The sequence below is a fragment of the Tursiops truncatus genome, chromosome 7 (assembly GCF_011762595.2).
Source record: "Tursiops truncatus isolate mTurTru1 chromosome 7, mTurTru1.mat.Y, whole genome shotgun sequence".
Lineage (NCBI taxonomy): Eukaryota > Metazoa > Chordata > Mammalia > Artiodactyla > Delphinidae > Tursiops > Tursiops truncatus.
The window spans coordinates 43,515,593-43,536,365 of NC_047040.1; the positions used below are offsets into that span (position 1 = coordinate 43,515,593).

General features: G+C 36.8%; 2 protein-coding genes across 14 annotated transcripts in view; one reads left to right on the forward strand and one right to left on the reverse strand.

The window, feature by feature from the left end:
- The window catches only part of NEMP2 (nuclear envelope integral membrane protein 2), a 400,823-nt gene that overhangs the window by 207,754 nt on the left and 172,296 nt on the right, over nucleotides 1-20,773 (forward strand). For all 3 annotated transcript variants that reach the window (XM_073807478.1, XM_073807479.1, XM_073807480.1), the window contains one exon: nucleotides 17,798-17,872. The gene's annotated coding sequence lies outside the window, so the exon portion shown is untranslated. The remainder of the gene's footprint in view (nucleotides 1-17,797; nucleotides 17,873-20,773) is intronic.
- Nucleotides 6,361-20,773, reverse strand: part of NAB1 (NGFI-A binding protein 1) — a 44,763-nt gene continuing 30,350 nt past the window's right edge. For 8 of the 11 annotated variants that reach the window (XM_073807470.1, XM_073807469.1, XM_073807468.1 and 5 more), the window contains 5 exons: nucleotides 15,012-15,101; nucleotides 12,661-12,823; nucleotides 10,438-10,554; nucleotides 9,630-9,666; nucleotides 6,361-8,878 (listed from right to left, as the gene is read on the reverse strand). In XM_073807470.1, coding sequence (XP_073663571.1) covers nucleotides 8,791-8,878; nucleotides 9,630-9,666; nucleotides 10,438-10,554; nucleotides 12,661-12,823; nucleotides 15,012-15,101 — 495 coding nt within the window. In that variant the 3' untranslated portion in view covers nucleotides 6,361-8,790. Of the gene's footprint in view, nucleotides 8,880-9,629; nucleotides 9,667-10,437; nucleotides 10,555-12,660; nucleotides 12,824-15,011; nucleotides 15,102-20,773 lie in introns of all 11 variants that reach the window. The other 3 variants (XM_073807464.1, XM_019931498.3, XM_019931497.3) reach the window with 3 other exon arrangements.

Genomic DNA, 20,773 nt, shown 5'->3' on the forward strand with positions numbered 1-20,773 from the left:
CTGCTATTGATTCCTTCTAGTGTACTTTTCATTTCAGTTATTATATTGTTCATCTCTGTCTGTTTGTTCTTTAATTCTTCTAGGTCTTTGTTAAACATTTCTTGCATCTTCTTGATCTTTGCCCCCATTCTTTTTCCGAGGTCCTGGATCATCTTCACTATCATCATTCCGAATTCTTTTTCTGGAAGGTTGCCTATCTCCACTTCATTTAATTGTTTTTCTGGGGTTTTATCTTGTTCCTTCATCTGGTACATAGTCTTCTGCCTTTCTGTCTTTCTGTGAATGTGGTTTTCATTCCACAGGCTGCAGAATTGTAGTTCTTCTTGCTTCTGCTGTCTGCCCTTTGGTGCATGAGGCTATGCAAGCTTCCTGACGGGAGGGTCTGGTGGTGTGTACAGCTGGGTGTTGCTCTGGTGGGCAGAACTCAGTAAATATTTAATCTACTTGTCTGCTGATGAGTGGGGCTGGGTTCCCTCTCTGTTTGGCTTGAGGTGACCCAGCACTGCAGCCTACCTGGCTCTTTGGTGGGGCTAATGGCAGACTCTGGGAGGGCTCACACCAAGGAGTACTTCCCAGAACTTCTGCTGCCAGTGTCCTTGTCCCTGCAGTGAGCCACAGCCACCCCCCCACCTCAGCAGGAGACCCTCCAACACTAGCAGGTAGGTCTGATTCAGTCTCCTATGGGGTCACTGCTCTTTCCCCTGGGTCCTGATGTGCACACTACTTTGTGTGTGCCCTCCAAGAGTGGAGTCTCTGTTTCCCCCAGTCCTGTCGAAGTCCTGCAATCAAATCCCCTAGACTTCAAAGTCTGATTCTCTAGGAATTCCTCCTCCTGTTGCTGGACCCCCAGGTTGGGAAGCCTGACATGGGGCTCAGAACCTTCATTCCAGTGGGTGGACTTCTGTGGTATAAGAGTTCCCCAGTTTGTGAGTCACCCACCCAGCAGTTATGGGATTCAATTTTATTGTGATTGCGGCCCTCCTACCGTCTCATTGTGGCTTCTCCTGTGTCTGTATGTGGGGTATCTTTTTTGGTGAGTTATAGTGTCTTCCTATCAATGACTGTTCAGCAGTTAGTTGTGATTCCAGCGCTCTCACGAGAGGGAGTGAGGGCACGTCCTTCTACTCTGCCCAAGATAACTATTGATAATTTTTTCTAGTTTTTAAAAAAAGGTTTTTATTGAAGTATAGTTGATTTACAATGTTGAGTGAATTTCTGCTGTACAGCAAAGTGATTCAGTTATACATTTATATATTTTTCATATGCGTTTCCATTATGGGTTATCACAGGATACTGAATATAATTTCCTGTGCTATACAGTAGGACCTTTTGGTTTATCCATCCTAGACATACTAGATTGCATCTGCTAATCCCAAACTCCCAATCCTTCCTTCCCCTACCTCCCCTCCCCCTTGGCAACCACACATCTGTTCTCTATATCTGTGAGTCTGTTTCTGTTTTGTAGATATGTTCATTTGTGTCATATTTATTTAATTGTTTTAAACTTATTTATTTTTATTTTTGGCTGCATTGGGTCTTCATTGCTGCGCACAGGCTCCTTTAGTTGTGGTGAGCGGGGGCTACTCTTCATTGCAGTGTGCAGGCTTCTCGTTGTGGTGGCTTCTCTTGTTGCAGAGCACGGGCTCTAGGCGCACGGGCTTCAGCAGTTGTGACTTGTGGGCTCTAGAGCGCAGGCTCAGTAGTTGTGGTGCACGGGCTTAGTTGCCCCATGGCATGTGGGATCTTCCCAGACCAGGGCTTGAACCCGTGTCCCCTGCCTTGGCAGGCGGATTCTTAACCACTGTGCCACCAGGGAAGCCCATTTGCGTTGTATCTTAGATTCCACATGTAAGTGATACCATATGGTATTTGTCTTTCTGACTTACTTCACTTAGTATGATAATCTCTAGGTCCATCCATGTTGCTGCAAATGGCATTAGTTCATTTTTTTTTTTTTTTTTTTTTTTTGCGGTACGCGGGCCTCTCACTATTGTGGCCTCTCCCATTGCGGAGCACAGGCTCCGGACGCGCAGGCTCAGTGGCCATGGCTCATGGGCCTAGCCGCTCCACCGCATGTGGGATCTTCCGGACCGGGGCACGAACCCGCGTCCCCTGCATTGGCAGGTGGACTCTCAACCACTGCGCCACCAGGGAAGCCCTAGTTCATTCTTTTTTATGGCTGAGTAATATTCCATTGTATATAAACACCACATCTTCTATATCCATTGCTCTGTCAAGGGACATTTAGGTTCTTTCCATGTCTTGGCCCAGTAGTTTCTATATATGTGTATATGTAAGCTGTATCTGCATTTCAAAGTGTTTATTGTGTTAAACATTGATACAGTATAGGCCACTCAGTTGAGAGGAAATTTGACAGGTTAGGGTGCACAGGGACTGGCATCCAACAAGTGGACTGGCCCAAGTTACTACTTACTAGGGGTGTGATAACTAATTACCTAATCTGGAGACCTCCGTTTCCTCATCTGTAAAATGAGGGTAATAATAATTACCTCCTGGAGTTGCAGAGAGGATTAAATGTACAGCAGTTAGCCCAGTGCTAGAAAATGGTAAATTTGATATATGGCACTACGACAACTGTCACTAGAAATATAAGCCTGCTTTAGATCATGTGCTTTGCAAAGCAGAACTAGTTGTCTTTTTAATAAAGGAGCATACAAGTGACATATTTTTCCTATAAACTATTATATACATAATAGTTAAAATCTTGGGAAATTAGATCTCTCTTCTCACTTTTAAATATTACAATATATTATTTTTTTTCTTCTCTTTGAATAAGTTTAGGTAACCTAAAATTTACTTGTTAATCTTTTTCACAAGTGGATATTGCTTTTTAATATTCTAAGAATTGGAGTTAAGTACCTGGTTATATCTGTGATATGTCTGTCTTATTTTACACAAGCTGTCTTCCCATAAGTAAAACTCAGAAAGATGTGCTCCAATTTGAGAATTAGCTGATGCATGCAGAAGAAGTTCACTCATCAATGTACGGGCATGTTCTGATGATAGAATAACTGGCTGATTTCAGAAAGGAAAAAGATGACCTAGTCCATTTTAACTGCTGATGGAAAACATCCTTACATTACGTTGTCAGAGACCTGAGGGTAGAAAGTGTGTACTCCTTTTTGGAATTATAACTAAAATGATGTGACTCTGGAGGACCCACAGTATGAGAACATGCTACCAAAAAGATCACTTTGTCTTCTGGGAAGGATACTAAATGGCAGGGCATGGGGCTAGACCACAGATGTTTGGCTTAACAGTTCACAGTTGAGGATGGTAGGTAGTCTCAGAAAATTATAAAATGCCTCTGCTGAGCCGGTTACCACTAAGATTCCACCTACGTGTGCACTACTTAAATACCTTCCTACATACTTGAGCCTTAGTGACCTGTCAGCAGAGGGTGTCTGTGACAGTTACATGAGAATGGCCTTATTTGCTTAGGATTGTGTGTGGGTGTTGAACACGGCACTTTTAGCATAAATTTATGAGGTGCAAGCTTTTAATGCAAAGATGACTCATAAGGTTTCAGAATGTGTAAATATGAAGCACAATCTAACTTATACCGTCACTGGTACTCACCCACAGCAAAACTAGCCTGGGTTGATTACCAAATTGTTTGGACTACCAGGAAATTCACAAAGTTTGTCACTCTTAATAGGCTGATGACAAAAATTCTTGGGTTGATTGTAACACTTGTTTGGCGCTACCATCTTAAACCAGTGTTATATGTACTTAATCTGCATTTTGCAATATTATGATTGATGGCAGCATTCAATTAACTCTATTTCCAAGATTGTGAAGAAGTCAATTCTTTTGAGAAGTTACACTGGAAAACTTAAACAGACAGCAATTGTATAATACAGTACAAAAAAATTAGAGGCAACAGAAAAAGGATCATAACTAAACATTTGATATGGATGTTGAAATAAAACATCAGCATTTTTCGTGATTCGTTTCTGATGAATCACAGAACTCGCATTTCTCTTGCGAGTTTTATGCAATTGCTACAAAAATGTCATAAAAATTTCCTTTAACTGAAGATGAACTGGTAAAGAATAGACCTTTAACCTTATTGGGAGCAATACTTGGAAGTAGATTATTTAGCTGTCAGAACAATAAAACCTTGGAAACTGTGACCAAACAGATACATCCTGGAGACCCAGAATTCAACAGGATATTGTTTTAATACTTTAAAATGTTGTGGCCCTTAGAAGACAGGCAGAATATGAAAGAATAAAAATATAAAGGATCTTAACCAATTTTGTAAATGGAATCAACCGTTATTCATAGTTCACGTAAAATTGCTACTGATACTATGTATAAAATAGATAACTAATGAGAACCTACTGTATAGCACAGGGAACGCTACTCAGTGCTCTGTGGTGACCTAAATGGGAAGGAAATCCAAAAAAGAGGGGATAGATATATACATATAGCTGATTCACTTTGCTGTGCAGTAGAAACTAACACAACGTTGTAAAGCAACTATAATAAAAATTTAAAAATAAATAAACTTATGGATAGAAAAAGATTTATGTTGAACTTAAAAAGTTAAACACAGTAAGTTTTTGGATTCTAACTTTATCAGTTGATTGTGAACTTACAAAATAAATTTCTGATTAGCTCTGCATAAAAAATTTAAAACACCATACAGGTGTTTTTTTCCTTTTTAAAAAAATTTCGTATGTCAGTAGAAACAAAGGCCAGAGAAGAGGTTTTAAAGCTTTAACTACTGCATACTCAGAAAGTAAGAAAAACACTGGCATTTAGCTTTTGATCACTCCTATGTAAAATAAGAATCATAGAGTCACTAAAGAAACAGTCAACAGGAAGGATTTTTGAGATTAAACGTATTTACAATAAAAACAAATTTCTGGACATTGGATCATTCTTTTATTAACGTTGGAGGCCCACTTGAGAATCTCATTTATGAGAACACCCACAGATAACAAATAAATAAGCCTGTATTCCCTGAAATGCCACCCATGCACACAGCTGGGCCATAAGTTGGTTTTTAGTTAAATAGCAGCTACCATATTTGGTCTTATGCTTCAAGCTGTTACAAACACAACACGTTTGCTCAATTCTAACTTCAGCTTTTTACTAACTGAATTCATTTCCTATAAGAGACAGACCTCCTAGTTTCATTAGGTTAATGTCTTGTTGATTTTCTTTTGAAGACTCAGTGCAGTATTAAGTGAAGTCACCAGCAAAATGGGTACTGTGTCAGTAATACTTAAAACATTTGAGTAGCCAAGTGAGCAGACCATGTGTTAGGAAATTCCTTGCATGCTTATTTAGGTTTCAAGTCTTTCAATACCATCAACTATAATTGTAAAGGCACACTAGGTGCTCACAGTCACCAAATCTTAAAGCTTTTACCCAAGTGGTTTTACTAATTAAGGACAGGAAAAAGCACTTTTTTCCCCCTGCCTTCTGATAGGTTCAACGGGACTGTCAAAAGAATGATTATTCACGGCAAGCATTATTTTCAAGCATTCAGCTTAATAATTTTTTAAAAAGTGACCTCAAGTTGAAATGTACTACCATTATGACTTCATAAGCACACCCCATCTCTTTCTGTTAACTATTCCAGTCCTGGCTGATCTCGAGTGTCACTCACTAAATGTGCTTTCTTTCACCTGTAAAGTATCTACTACCATAATACCTACTGAACACAGAATGCAGTTAAATGTCAGTTCCTTATTCATCCCTCTGTAACACACTGAAATTTGGATTTTATCTGAGTGGTAATAGTTCCCATTCAACTAGGTATTGGGTTCCCAAAGGGCAAAGACCATGTCTTATATTTCTTCTGTGGCCTCCACCCTCACCTGAGTGTGTGGCTCAGCACTATTTTTGAAGCTGAGCCATCAGCTCAGTGAGTGTGTGGCTTCAGCACTATTTTTGCACTTTGTTGCAAAGCTTCTGCTAATTCTCTACCACAGGTTAGTTGAATTTCATATAATTAGCCCTTAATACTGAGACCAAATCACATTAAGACTTTGCAAATATTAGCATATCATGAATGTTAAATCCTAATGTTCCCCCTTTTATTTATTAATTTAGCTGGTTAGACATGGTGGGTAGTTTTCAAAATGTCTTTGTAACATTCTCTTAAGTGAGAACAAAATAAACCAAATTCTCTCTCTGACAGACCAGAGTACCTGTCTGCCAAATAACTTTATAAAAATGAAGGTAGCTGACAATAATATTTAGTCTTAAGGTATAATAAGCCCCTGGCCCCTAACACTCAAGCCCAGACCAAATGAGAGAGGGGAGACAGGTAGGCTAATACTACTGTGAGGAGTGCTATGCAGAAAGCTCTATAAACAGAGATACGTGGGGCACACAAAGTCTTTATTGCCACAGGAAGCAACTGCACTCATCCCACGTCACCAACAGCTTTAATAGTCACAGAAACGCAGACTTCACGTAATAAAGTACAAAACGGACTTGGGGAGAAATGGTCCCTTGGATTATATTGGTTGTAATACTGAGGTAACCAATTGACCTTGTTCAGTGAAAATACCTCTAACACAATGAAAAAAATCAACTAGTTATAACATCCAATTCATATATACAATTCAAATAAAAATATATATTATTTGCTTCAATGTATAGCAAGTTTAATACATTAGTGTTTACAAAATAAAAACTGTATTCTACTGAAATTTTTCTTGTGCTTCCCCCTTATCACTAAGCATGAAAGACCAGAAAAGTATGATACTTAAGGAAACTTATTTATGGATTTAAAGATGCAGTTTGTGCGGTCATGAAAGACAGATAAATATTAGTTGTAAGATTACCACATCTTTAAAAATTTTTGCTTATTAAAATCTACAAACTTGAACCATAAGACACAATTAAAAAAAACCCACAGAATTTCTCAAAATAGATTAGAATACAGGAAACGTTTCATGAAACTACTGAGATACTAACCAGTTCTATGGCTAATATTAAAAACTGAACAATCTATGTAAATCGTATTCATACTATTTCTATGCACAGTGAACAATACAATCACAATAATCAACCTCAAGCTAGCAACAAAGTTGCAAAGTCCATAAAAAGCTTCTTCAGTGGGCAAAACACTATGGTACAATTAAAACATTTAGGAAGGAAAAAAAGCCTTTTAATAGTATAAAAGTTGTTTACTGGTGTTTCTACTGTAAAGCTATTCTACAAATCAAAATGAAAAAGGAATTATATATGTGACAGTGATCAGAGACTACAGTGCAGACATTTCATCTAACATTTGGCTGATGAATTTTAGTATAATAGATTATAACTTAATATTTTTTACATAGTCATGACCTAGAGCAGAACCGAAAACAACATAAAAAACACATATTCCAAGTCAATACAGTCTTCTCAGCAATATCTGGGTTTAGATGAATCTGGAGGAAGTAGGTAAAGCTGTCAAACATCTTCTCTTAAACCAACAGAAAAAATGTAAATTGGTAGAAGTAGTATTTGTTTTTCACTATGGATTCCAATGTGAAATTCTAGTAAGTATGCAAGTATGTTATTAACATTTAAGCACACCCTCATATTTAGGCATACAACCCATTAATTAAATAGGGGGAATTAAAACAGATTTTCAAGTTAAAATGAGTTTTAAGAAAAAACTGCATTCATAAATCTGAAAAGTATACGAAAATGAAATTGTAAAATAAATAATATGTGTCAACTAAACCTCCATAGAAATATGCCTGCAAATGTGGATGCACTGATTGTCTAAACCTGTGATGGTCTGCATGGGAAGACATTCCCCAGGGAGAGCCATCTAGCTTCTCTGACTCTGGTGCGTAGAGAAGAATTTCTGGATATAAAACAGTACTTACTCTACTATATATTATAGCCTTTGTTAACAGTCACCATCCTTATCACATTTAGGGTTAACTTACTATGTCTTAATCTATATAACACATTCTGAAATAATAATTTTAAGTCAAGGCTTTTACACATCTGTCCACTTGTTTCTAGTTCTCTGTCCAACTAATAGCTTCCTATTTTTGTTATACCTTAAGTAGCTATCATAAAATGCAACCTGGGTCAACTAGGTAAGAGAGGTTTTTATACTCTATTGCTCATTTTTTTGACATTACTCCAGTATTTATTAACTATGTGCCTAATTAAGCCAGTAAAAATGACATGTGACTACTATGAAATGACACATTTCCTATTAAACAAAATCAGTTTTATCAGATATTAAATCTACAACATTTTCCTGACTTAAATTGAGTATTTGCTTTCCATTTTTCCAAAGTCATTACAACTTTGCCAATAACTACATCACTTAAACTTTCTTTTTTATGACTGCAAAGATTCTAAACTCTGACATACAATATTTACGCAAAACACACTTAAAGTAGACAATGAAATTTCAAGTAAGATAAACTGTATCCACACCTATTGGCCCAAACAGGTCTCAACATCTAGATTTTACTTCTATAAATTATACATTGTACATTCTTAAATAATTAATGCTTACAATATTAATTTGTAAGCCTTTCCACATAAAATGACTTACAGAGGAATGTGGATCAGTATTTCTGTTACAGATTGTAACATTCTCTTAATTTTCTTTTGTGGCTGTAGTTTTGTCTTCCTGGTTTCCACAGATTACTGTATCAGTCCTTAAGCTTTGGCTATGAAATCTGTTTGTGCTGAATGAGGCAACATTGGTTATTAAGGCTTATTTCTATGATGGAGCATTATCCTTAAATCTGATGCCATTTCCAGAGAACAGTGGGAGAATCATAGCTATCTTGAATCTTCAGGCTCTGTTTTGATGACTTTCTTTTCTAAAGTAAAAGCTGAGTGAGGGTAGTCTTTTAAAATCCCCAGGCTCTCTGTATAAAAAGAGAAACACAAAATGTATTGATATTTTAAATCAATGGATACAAAAAAACAAACTTAAAAACAAACCCCCAAACTCCAAAGCAAGCAAATTATTCATGACTCTGCAATTCCATATAAAATTTTTATGTTTACAGAGTTGAGGTTAAGAGTTTGGATTCTGGATTTATATTCCATTTCTGCCAATTACTAGCTGTATACATCTCTGGGCAAGTTACACACCTCTCTGAGCCTTAGTGTCTTCATCTATAAAATGGGGATAGTATCTACACAGGGTGATATGAGACTTAAATCATAAAATGTATATAAAGCACACAGCATATAGAACCTACTGATTTTTATTTAATGCTTGGTCCAAAGTGATACATAAAATATATAAAATAAAACTGGCCACTCGTATACAACAAAGTTATTGTCTAAAATATTTACTATCACTGAAGACATGAGGCAGAAAAACAGCTTCTATGTTTAAACATGGAACTATTTTTAAAAGTTTCTCTAGCCATGAAACCTTAAGGTGGGAGAAATAGGGATAAAAGAATGAAGATTCTATTTTCACAGGACTCATTCCTTGGAGTTACATGAATAATTATTTCAACCTCAAACAAATACTACAGAATGCCAATAAAATGTAATATTTACATGAAGTACTAATACTGGGACACACACACACACACACACACACACACACACACACACACTTTAAAAAGGATTCTAGAAAAGTAACCAACATTAATAGCTTATCTGAAATTAGGCAGTTCACTTCATGAATTTTCCTCTCTATACAGAAATTCAGCATAAGAAGAAGAATAAAAATAGTAGCTACCATTTACTGAGTTCCTATCAGCCAGGCAATGCCTATAGGCGATCTTGTTTAATCCTCATAACTATTCTATGAGGCAGAAATTATTTCTATTTTACAGATGAAACAAGTGATTTCAAGTAACTCCTAAAGTTACTTTAGCTCAAAGATTGGATGATACCAGATTCTTTCAAATGGTGTTGGTGTCTAATACTTTAAGTCTGTATAACTCACTTTACTTGGATAAAAACATGAAAACACCAAACTATAGTAAGGAACAGCTTGTCCTTTTATGGAGCTCAGTTTACTTCTGAAATACAAATATCATCCCCCAAATGCAGCTGCATGAAAAGTTTAGATTTTGGTACACAAGGTTTTCTTAGCAGGACAGCAAACATATAGTCCATCAATTTCATATTATGAAAGGCTGGAAAAGGGAATTACATAACTGAAACCAGCCATTTATTATCTGGTTCAGAATTGTGTATAAAGTCACCATTCATGTAATAGCTAATCAAAATAATCTCAATCTTCAAGAGCTTTTCCCTGTCAGTCCTTTGGAATATCATGTTCTCAAAAAGACTGGCTATTAACATAGCAATCTGTTACTTCCAAGGGGAGAAAACGGACTAGTAACATCATTAGTAATGACCCTTTTTTAAGGAGGGGGACAGTGGAAGTTAGGAGATTAGAATGGAAAGATGCTTTATTCAAATATTACTCCCTCTAAGCACATCCCACATTCTCACCTGATGAGTGGGACTTCGCCTCACTGGAGTAATGTCTACTCAGCTCCCCATCCACCACAAAATGATGGAGTTGTCTGTTCTGTAAATTAGGCATTCGGAGGTTCAAAGGTCTTTCGCCTAATGAAAAGAAAAAAAAAAGCAATATGAGTAATTAAAGACGCATCATGGTTTTTCTTAAAAATAAGTTTTCACAAATCGCCTGAACACTCCTTAGGAAATAAGTAAGGAAAGTCAACAGGCACTGGAAGAATTTAAATAGCTGGAGAAATATCTAAAATAATAGTTTAGGAGGAAAATGGCAACTCATGCTAGTCTCAAGATCTACCATTCTGCCAGGACATTTTGAAGAGCTAATCACAAACTAAAGAAAAGACTGAGATTTCCAGTATGCACCCCAGCTCTGGCAGATAATGCATCACCTCTGTGGGGCATTTTCTTACTAGTGCAACCATTTTACCAAGGCAGGTCACTAACCACATAACAACAAATACTACAGAGACAGAGATGGCTTCAAGCCAATTACCCATTACTAGAACAACAACAACAACAAAACCTATGGCAAATCCACGAAAAAATATAATTAGAACAGATATGGTAAAAAAGGTTTCATATGCCAAATCATACTCTATCATAAACCTAAATCCATCATACTTAGCAAATTGGTGCCCTACACTGGATTATCCTGGGGTCACAAATTAGAGTCATCAAATCTTTCATTAATGCCTTTGCATCTTAACTCCAGTCTTTTTTAAAAAAAATTAACTAATTAATTAATTTATTTTTGGCTGTGTTGGGTCTTCGTTGTTGCACGCGGGCTTTCTTTAGTTGTGGCGAGCAGGGGCTACTCTTCATTGCAGTGCGCGGGCTTCTCGTGGTGGCTTCTCTTGTTGCAGAGCACAGGCTCCAGGCTCAAGGGCCTCAGTAGTTGTGGCTCGCAGGCTCTAGAGCCCAGGCTCAGCAGTTGTGGTGCACGGGCTTAGCTGCTCCACGGCATGTGGGATCTTCCCAGACCAGGGCTCGAACCCGTGTCCCCTGCACTGGCAGGCGGATTCTTAACCACTGCGCCACCAGGGAAGTCCCTTAACTCCAGTCTTAACTGTCAAGGATGACTGGAGAAGTTAAACAAGACTTCTACTAAAAAGTTTCTGTAATATTTTAAAAAGGAAGAACGTTCTTTGCCAGTACTCTGATCTGCTGATGTGTAATGTTTTACTCTATAGTTAAAGAATGCGGGTTAAGATGGTATTCTTACTTAGAAAGAAAACTTATTTTTTTGACGACAGTAACCACTCTCTGAAAAAAGTATAATAATACATAAAAAAAAAGTCCTACAAAATTGTTTTTCTTCAAACGCTATCACTATTTGAAACTAGAGGATCTAGTTCTATACCTATATGCTATACATCTCCCTCCACGCAAGTGCAAGCTCCAAGGGAGCAGGGAGCTTTATCTTATTCACTGCTGCATTTTCAGTGCCTAGAAGTGTGCCTGGCACATAGGAGATACTAAAAAAATATTTGTTGAATGAGTGAATGACAATGACTTGGGATTTTCTTCACATTGTGGATACAAAAAAATGAAATAATTTTTAAAATGGTAAAAATGCTCATGAATCAAAACTTTCTACACCTGTGTTTAAGAGAACAATTTCCAAAGTATACACCACACAAAATATTTTCATAGGGACTACAGGCCAATGTGAAGCCTGAAAGAAGACAAAATTTCTACAAGTCTCTCCATTCTTATATTGTCTCCTCAAATCTCTGTACTCTGTCCTAGTACTTTAGAAGCAGTCACCACATTCTCTTAGGAACCAAATGTTATAAATTTCAGACAAATCTGTTTATGAAGCCTAAAAAAATCCAAAGTTTTAATCTTTTAAAAAATGATAAACATCTCCCATGGAATCCATTTCTTCAGGAAAAATGATCTGTACTGTTTACATCTCCCATTCCCATCCACCCTCTACAAAATATATGTCAATCACATGTGCCAGCTATTATTTAGGGATAATAAGGTTAAAAAAAAACTCTACAAGTTATATTTGCAGGAAGAATTCTTTCCTTTTTATAAAAAGGGACAATTTAAGAATTAATTTTAATAGAGAACCTATAAAATAATCTCCATAAAATATCAAGTTTTAAAAAACCAGCCATTTTTTGTTTCCCTTTGAAGTGCACAGAGTAGCTGGCTCTAAAGGTGTGGGTCACTCTAAAGATGTACCTTGTCCATCAGTGTTATCAGAAGTCAAGCCATTAGGGCTGTGCTCTTCTGAGCTTTGCCTGTAAAGTCCTGCACACAGTCTTCTTTCAGCATGCTGCAGTCTGTCATAGCCAGCTTGGGTGCAAAGGAACTCCATCTGCTTTGCCATCACCTTTTCAGGCTGCTAGTAAGTAAAGTGAAAATAAAGTAACTAAAACATTCTAGATTTTTTAATGGTTTAAAGATGCCAATTTCAGACTGCAGCAAATATATTTAGTAGTCATTAAAATTAGTTCATACTTCATGTGGTATACACGTTCCATAAATATGCACTGATGTCTATATCATCATGTTAAAACACAGAATGTTAGATTTTGTACGAAAGGAAAAAAGCTTTCTGCTCAATTCTGTAAAGAGAATTCCATTCTAGCTCAAAAGCAAAATAACCTTAGCTTTGTTTTCTAAGATACCAAGTCCTTTTAAAGATTTTTTAAAAAAGGAACCTCAGAGCAACAGCAACATCTGTTATAAACTGCTTCTAAAACACAGGGCGAAGTCTTGGCATTTTTATTTTAGGATCTGGCACTACACAAACTCTGATATGATGACAGTATATTTGGGGGAGAAAAGGTGTAAAACGGCTGTCTAGAAGAACAAGACAAACACACCTCCCTCTAAAATTAAGCAATGCAACTTATGCAGAAAAACATCAGTGCCAACGAGGATCTTCACCTTCATCATGGAATGAAACTGCAGTATTTTCCAACCCATCATAAAAAGACATGTTTTAAAGTACACAATTAGTTGGCTGACATATAAATTTATCTCTGCATGTGTTCTCTAAGTCCCTTCTCTATGCACTGCTCTAAATTACCTATGTGTGATAATACCTATGACAGTCAAAGCAGTGATATTCTGCCAAGGAGGTAATAGTCAAAATACACAGATAGGAATCACTGCCATGCTATACAGAAGAGCAATACAAGGCATCTACTATATAAAGTTATATATATATTACAAACAATCCTGATTCACAGTAGTAAAAATCAATAGGTGAAATATATTAACTCACAGAATAGGATGAAAGCTTATACTATTATTCTGAATCAAATAAACGAATGGATAAAGAAGATGTGACACATATATACAATGGAATATTACTCAGCCATAAAAAGAAACGAAATTGAGTTACTTGTAGTGAGGTGGATGGACCTAGAGTCTGTCATACAGAGTGAAGTCAGAAAGAGAAAAACAAATACCGTATGCTAACACATATATATGGAATCTGAAAAAAAAAAAAAAAAGGTTTTGAAGAACCTAGGGGCAGGACAGGAATAAAGACGCAGACGTAGAGAATGGACTTGAGGATACGGGGAGGGGGAAGGGTAAGCTGGGACAAAGTGAGAGAGTGGCACAGACATATATACACTACCAAATGTAAAACCGATAGCTAGTGGGAAGCAGCCGCATAGCACAGGGAGTTCAGCTCGGTGCTTTGTGACCACCTAGACGGTTGGGATAGGGAGGGTTGGAGGGAGACGCAAGAGGGAGGAGATATAGGGATATATGTATATGTATAGCTGATTCACTTTGTTATAAAGCAGAAACTAACACACCATTGTAAAGCAATTATACTCCAATACAGATGTTAAAAATAAATAAATAAACGAGATCAAAAGGAACCATAACTTCAATTCATTTAAATTTGTAACTAATTAATTAATAAAATTTCAATAAGATTTCTGAGGGGGAAATGTATTTTTCATCCTCTTAACATGAAAACACAAAACTTGGCACTACTAAATCTGACCAAAAGCAGTCACTAGTGAGAAGATCAACAGGAATAAAACTTACAGTACTTTCTAAAAGGCAAAAATGACTTTTTAAAATGTTAATTTCTGTGTACACGATCAAATAACTTAGCAGCAAAAGCACCTGAAGCTATATATTAATTAATTTTGCATTATACATGAATTGAAATGATTCAACAATAGTTACAATGTTGACTATTAATATATTATTGAGAACTAGAACTATTTTATCTCAGAGTTGTATTACACACATAATCAACATGGCTGTTTTCCTGGTATCAAGTTGCTTCTTTCTTAAGTAGAGAATCTGTATTAATTCCTACAAAACTTCAAAGAAAAAATAAGTAGCAGATGTCGGGTTTTGCTCACAAAGCAAACTAAACCTAGCTGATGCTGCTATCTCACTGATACAGCTGTGGATCAGGTGACATTGTAAAAACAACCAGAAATAAATTCAGTCTTTGGATGAAAGTGAATTTAAAACTGAAGCTAGTCGAAGCAGCCATTTATTTTTTAACCTACAGATGCTGTTATGAAATAGTAACTGGTGGTTGACGTTACCTGTGAACTAAGAGCAGCGAGTTCCTCACTCTTAGCTTTAGCCTGCTGGAAGAGTGTCTGCACAGAGTCCTGGAAATCTGGAAACCCATCCTGTGGGTCAAAGAATATGTCCTTTTTACTTTAAAATAACCATATTATCAAAAACTCAGAAAATGAAGTAAAGAAATCCACCTTAATCCTATTACCTGAATAATCATGATTAAGATTTTAATGTACAATACTTGATTTCAGTCTCTCAAGGTACAATTACCTTATTTCTACAGTTGTAACCTCAATAAAAACATAAATGAAAAAGATTAAAAGTTTATACATCCACAGTGTTTTACACTGGAACATAGATTTTATGATCATTGATAATAATGATTATATAACATTTCATCTGGTGGTTTGACAGTTTAATCACTATCTTCATATTGGACATTTAGATTATTCGCCTTATTTTTGGTTTTATGAGAAACACTGCAAAAATATTTTCATGGAGACAGCATTTTCCATAGTTTAGATGATCTAATACAATAGGTTCCCAGAAGTAGAATTAGTACAAAGGGATGAATATTTTTATGTCCTTTACATATGTTACTCAAGGGCCTTTATTGCTTTATTGTATCATAAGCAATATATGACAGTTTTCCTTGCCAGTACTGGGTGTTGTTTTCTTAATTGTAGCCAATTTATACTTTTGTTTTGATAATCAAAAAATTTTTTAGGGCTTCCCTGGTGGCGCAGTGGTTGAGAGTCCGCCTGCCGATGCAGGGGACACGGGTTCGTGCCCCTGTCCGGGAAGATCCCACATGCCGCGGAGCGGCTGGGCCCGTGAGCCATGGCCGCTGAGCCTGCGCGACCGGAGCCTGTTGCTCCGCGACAGGAGAGGCCACAACAGTGAGAGGCCCGCGTACCGCAAAAAAAAAAAAAGTTTTAATTTTGTATACTATAGTTGTATATTACTTATATTTTACTTTGTGACTTCTTCTATTACTATACTATTCAAAAAGACATTCTCCTTTAGAGATTTGAGAAGTACTCAAATCTACCCTCTAGTTTTCTAAAGCTTTATTTTATTGCTTCTTTTGTTTTTAAAATTTAACTCTCTATCCCATCTGGAATTTATTTTGTTATATGTAATGTGGTAAAAATCCAAAGTAAATTCCCAACCTGAATTTCTGCAGAATTCTTCCATGCTGACTTGTGATTTCTCCTTTACCAGTTCAAAGGACAGGTGATAGGGCTTTGGAATTAGAAAGACCTGCACTTGTGTTCCGATTCCACCACCACTTACTAGCTACATGACACTGGATGAGTAACTTAACCTTTCTGAACTTCAGTTCCTTCATATGAATAATAAGGATAAGAGAACCTATCTATTGGGGTTGTTGTGAGATAAAGTAAATGAGATATTGCCTTTAGCATACAATAACTGCTGAGTATCAGTGTGTATTCTTATATATTCTTATTTATATGTATTCTTATATTAAATAGTACATTCTTATATTAAACATAAGTATATTCTTTTTTTTTTTTTTTTTGCGGTACACAGGCCTCTCACTGCCGTGGCCTGTCCCGCTGTGGAGCACAGGCTCCAGATGCGCAGCCTCAGCGGCCATGGCTCACGGGCACAGCCGCTCCACGGCATGTGGGATCTTCCCGGACCGGGGCACGAACCCGTGTCCCCTGCATCGGCAGGCGGACTCTCAACCACTGTGCCACCAGCGAAGCCCCTAAGTATATTCTTATATTAAGTAGAGTGTACTCGGGACACTGTACTCCTGCACAACACTGCAACTTAAATTATTTCCGTTTTATACCATACACATACACACACACACACACACACACACACACACACACACACACATGCGCAAATATGTTTACTAATTTTATCAAGGTTGTTTTTGGCCTGTTTAGTGCTCCACATGAAATTTATAACTACAAACATCATGACAGCATGGTTTTACTAACTTTACTGAAAACTACGCAAGGAACCCTCAAAGACATTGTCAGTAACTTCCAAAACGTTTCTCTCCTTGTTTGATAAAGCTGTATATTTGTAGCAAAGGGTGAATAATGAAAAACTGAAGTTGTTATATAATAACAGAGCAGAAAAAGTTGTAATAATAACAAAATATGTACCTTATTTGAAATATGAAACACTGGTTCAAAGATTTTCCCCATTGGGGTCTTTTCAAAAAATTATTTCTCCACTGCAAATCTCACGTTTTCAAATACTTCATCTACCAAAGTTCATTTCCTAGGTAATAATTAATTTCCCATTTTTTAAAATCCAAAGACATGAAATAAAATAATTAGAATCAAGAACAAATAAATTTAACATCTTGAAATAGTCTTATGTAGCTCCATGGTGGGTTATACAATCAGCCTTTTTAAATTATTAAAAATAGCCACCTTTCTAGGCCCCTACAAGACCAAGGACCCTGGGCTTAGAGGAATGTATAGAATATAATCATTAACTGAGCTAGAATGAATTTTATACAAGTATATATACTTGAAATCTAAATGAAAAGTTCACTTTTCTTAGTCATTCCTTTTTTCTCCTAAGAATTTATTTAGGCCTAAAAATCCAGCTTTATCTTTAACAAACTCTCCTTTAATTTAAGTTCTGAAGTTCAGTGAGGTAAGCTAGTAGGAGATTTAGAAAACAACATCAGTAAGAGGAGCTATCATTTTTCAGGTGCCTACAATGAACCAGTTCCTGACTATGTTCTGTAATTTACTTATATTGTCTCATTTAATCCTCACACAAACAACCCTGTGTTTCCCTCATTTTACAGCTACAGAGATTAGCTTCAAAGCCTATGCTAAAATCACAAAATCCCTGAGTTGCCACCCTTATGAGACTCACAACAGTAAGTAGAGGCATTTCTTTTATTTCCTTTACTTTAGAAGACAGATCCAAAAAAATATTGCTGTGATTTATGTCAAGGAGTGTTCTGCCTGTGTTTTCTTCTAGGAATTTTATAGTATCCGGTCTTACATTTAGGTCTTTAATCCATTTTGAGCTTATTGTTATATATGGTGTTAGAGAATGTTCTGATTTCATTCTTTTACATGTAGTTGTCCAGTTTTCCCAGCACCACTTACTGAAGAGACTGTCTTTCTCCACTGTATAGTCTTGCCTCCTTTCTCGTAAATTAATTGGCCATAACTGTGTGGGTTTATTTCTGGGCTCTCTATCCTATTCCATTGATCTGTGTGTCTATTTTTGTGCCAATACCATACTGTTTTGATTACTGCAGCTTTGTAGCATAGAACTATCATATGACCCAGCATTTCCACTCCTGCTTATATATTCGAAAGAAACAAAAACACTAATTCAAAAAGATACATGCACCCCAATGTTCATAGCAGCATTATTTACAATTGCCAAGATATAGAAGCAACCTAAGTGTCTACCAACAGATGAATGGATAAAGAAGATGTGGTAATATATATACAATGGAATATTACTCAGCCATAAAAAAGAATGAAATTTTGCCATTTGCAGCAACATGGATGGGTGTGGAGAGCATTATGCTAAGTAAGTCAGACAGAGAAAGACAAATACTGTGTATCACTTATATGTAGAATCTAAGAAAATATAACAAACTAGTGAATATAACAAAAAAGAAGCAGATTCATAGATATAGAGAACAAATTAGTGGTTACCAGTTGGTGGGGGCATAATATAGGGGTGGGGAGTAAAGGTACACACTCTCAGGTATAAGACAGACTCAAGGATGTATTGTAAAACACGCGGATATAGCCAATATTTTATAATAACTCTAAATGGAAAGCAACCTTTAAAAACTGTATAAAAAATAATTTTTAAATAAAAAAAAATTCTTTAAGAAAATTTTTAAAAATGCGGATAACCACAGTACCCAGCTAACTTCACAACAATTTTAAAGAAGCAAAAAATTCTTGAAAAACACTCGGCACAATGCGTGGCATGCAGAAATTAACCCAATAAATGTTTGTTATGGATACTTATTAAGTTAACCCAAAAAGTCACCAGATTTAATCAGAGTAAAACAATAGCATGCTGTGATATTACTATATCTCTGTGATACAGGGGGAATAAGATAAATTTTAGAAATATTTACATAGTATAGATATCTTAGAGAATGAGCTAGGCATTTAACACTAAAACCACCAAGAGAATATTGACTATATTGGTGGGGAACTATTTTAGTGAAAAAACAATGGAAATCTAGAAACACTTGTTTATTCACTCAATCTTGTTTGCCTAACAGGTTCTATCCTCTGAACTCAGTGATGGGGATACAATGACTCCTGCCTTCCTGACAAATACAGTGTAGAAAGGGAAATGGACAAAGAGATCCAGAGCACAGGGGAGTCACTGTGTCAGGGAAGGCTTCCCAGAGGGCATGATGTCTTGGCTGAGACTTGAAAGAAAAGAGATCTCTAGGGAAAGAGAGCAGCTTTATATAAAGGCCTAGAGGCAAAAAGAACAAGATACCCTTGAGAAACTGGAAAATACTTAATACGGTAATATAGGTAACACAGGGAATACACTAAGAGGGAGTGGTCTGAGAAGCTGGAAACCCAGGGCCAAATTCTATGAGGCCTTGTAAGTCATGTTAAGAATTTTAGATTTTATCCTAAATGCAAACAGAAGTCCTTGAAGGTCTAGGGAAAAGACTAATTAGATCTGCATTAGAAAACCCAATCAGAATGAGATGGGGATAATGTACTGGGGGAGGGGGGTCCAGGATGGTGGTTAGAGGGCTGTAGTGAAGACAGAGACTAGTGGCCTAGTCCCACACAATGGCAGATGCAACAGAGAAACACATGAATTCCTGAGATATGGCTTAGGCAACTGGGAGTTTGGTGATAACATTCACTAGAATCAGAAACTCAAGACCAGGAGGTTTGAGGAGAGAGCAGAAAGTTGATGAATTTCATTGGGGACATATGGAGTCTGATCTGCTGCTGGTGAGACCTCCGGTAGGCAGATGCACTGACTCTGGAACCTGGGGTAAGGTCAGGGCTGGAGAGTTCCAGCCCATCAGGCCCTGAGTGGAGTGAGCCCAGGCCAGAACCCCCAGGAGCTCGAATATCTCAATATTATCTTTGATGGAGCTTGCCGAAGGAGAAAGGAGTGATCTTATCTTCTCATGTTAGGAACCAGAAGTGTAATCTCAGGCAAGAAAGTTAACCTCATTATTTCCAGTGTTCCCAGTTTTTAAATGGAGATTAAAACATAGCTTAACTGCCCAATGGAGATTTGTGGGGATTAAATAAAGTAATGCAAATAATAAAGCTTGAAAAAGTGTACACTGCTATACAAATATATGGCGGCACCATTATTAGGACTATTAACCATGAGAATATTGAAAAGCCGGAAGGGGGAACTTCAAGCTCTACATGCGAAAGTTTTTAGAAAATGGACACTGCTCCATCATTAATAAAGAGAAATACAAGCATGCAATAAGAAATAAATAACACAGATCAGTGGTCTCTCTGCAACTGGGAACATTACTATTCCGATTTTCTCTCAATCTTTGACAGTTCATCGTGGATGGGAAGACTACTGGACTAAGTAGCTATCATTTCATGACATACAAAGTAGGTTTGTACCCCAAAATATATGACTTAGAAATAAAAGTGAGAACATTCCCAAGAAAATGGTCTCTTTCACATTATGTTTGCTACAGGACTCTCTTGATATGTCTCTGAAGCTTTTTTCCCAGGAACCAGCTGTACCATGCTATGAGCAATTTATCTTCTTGTCATATTCTTGGCTG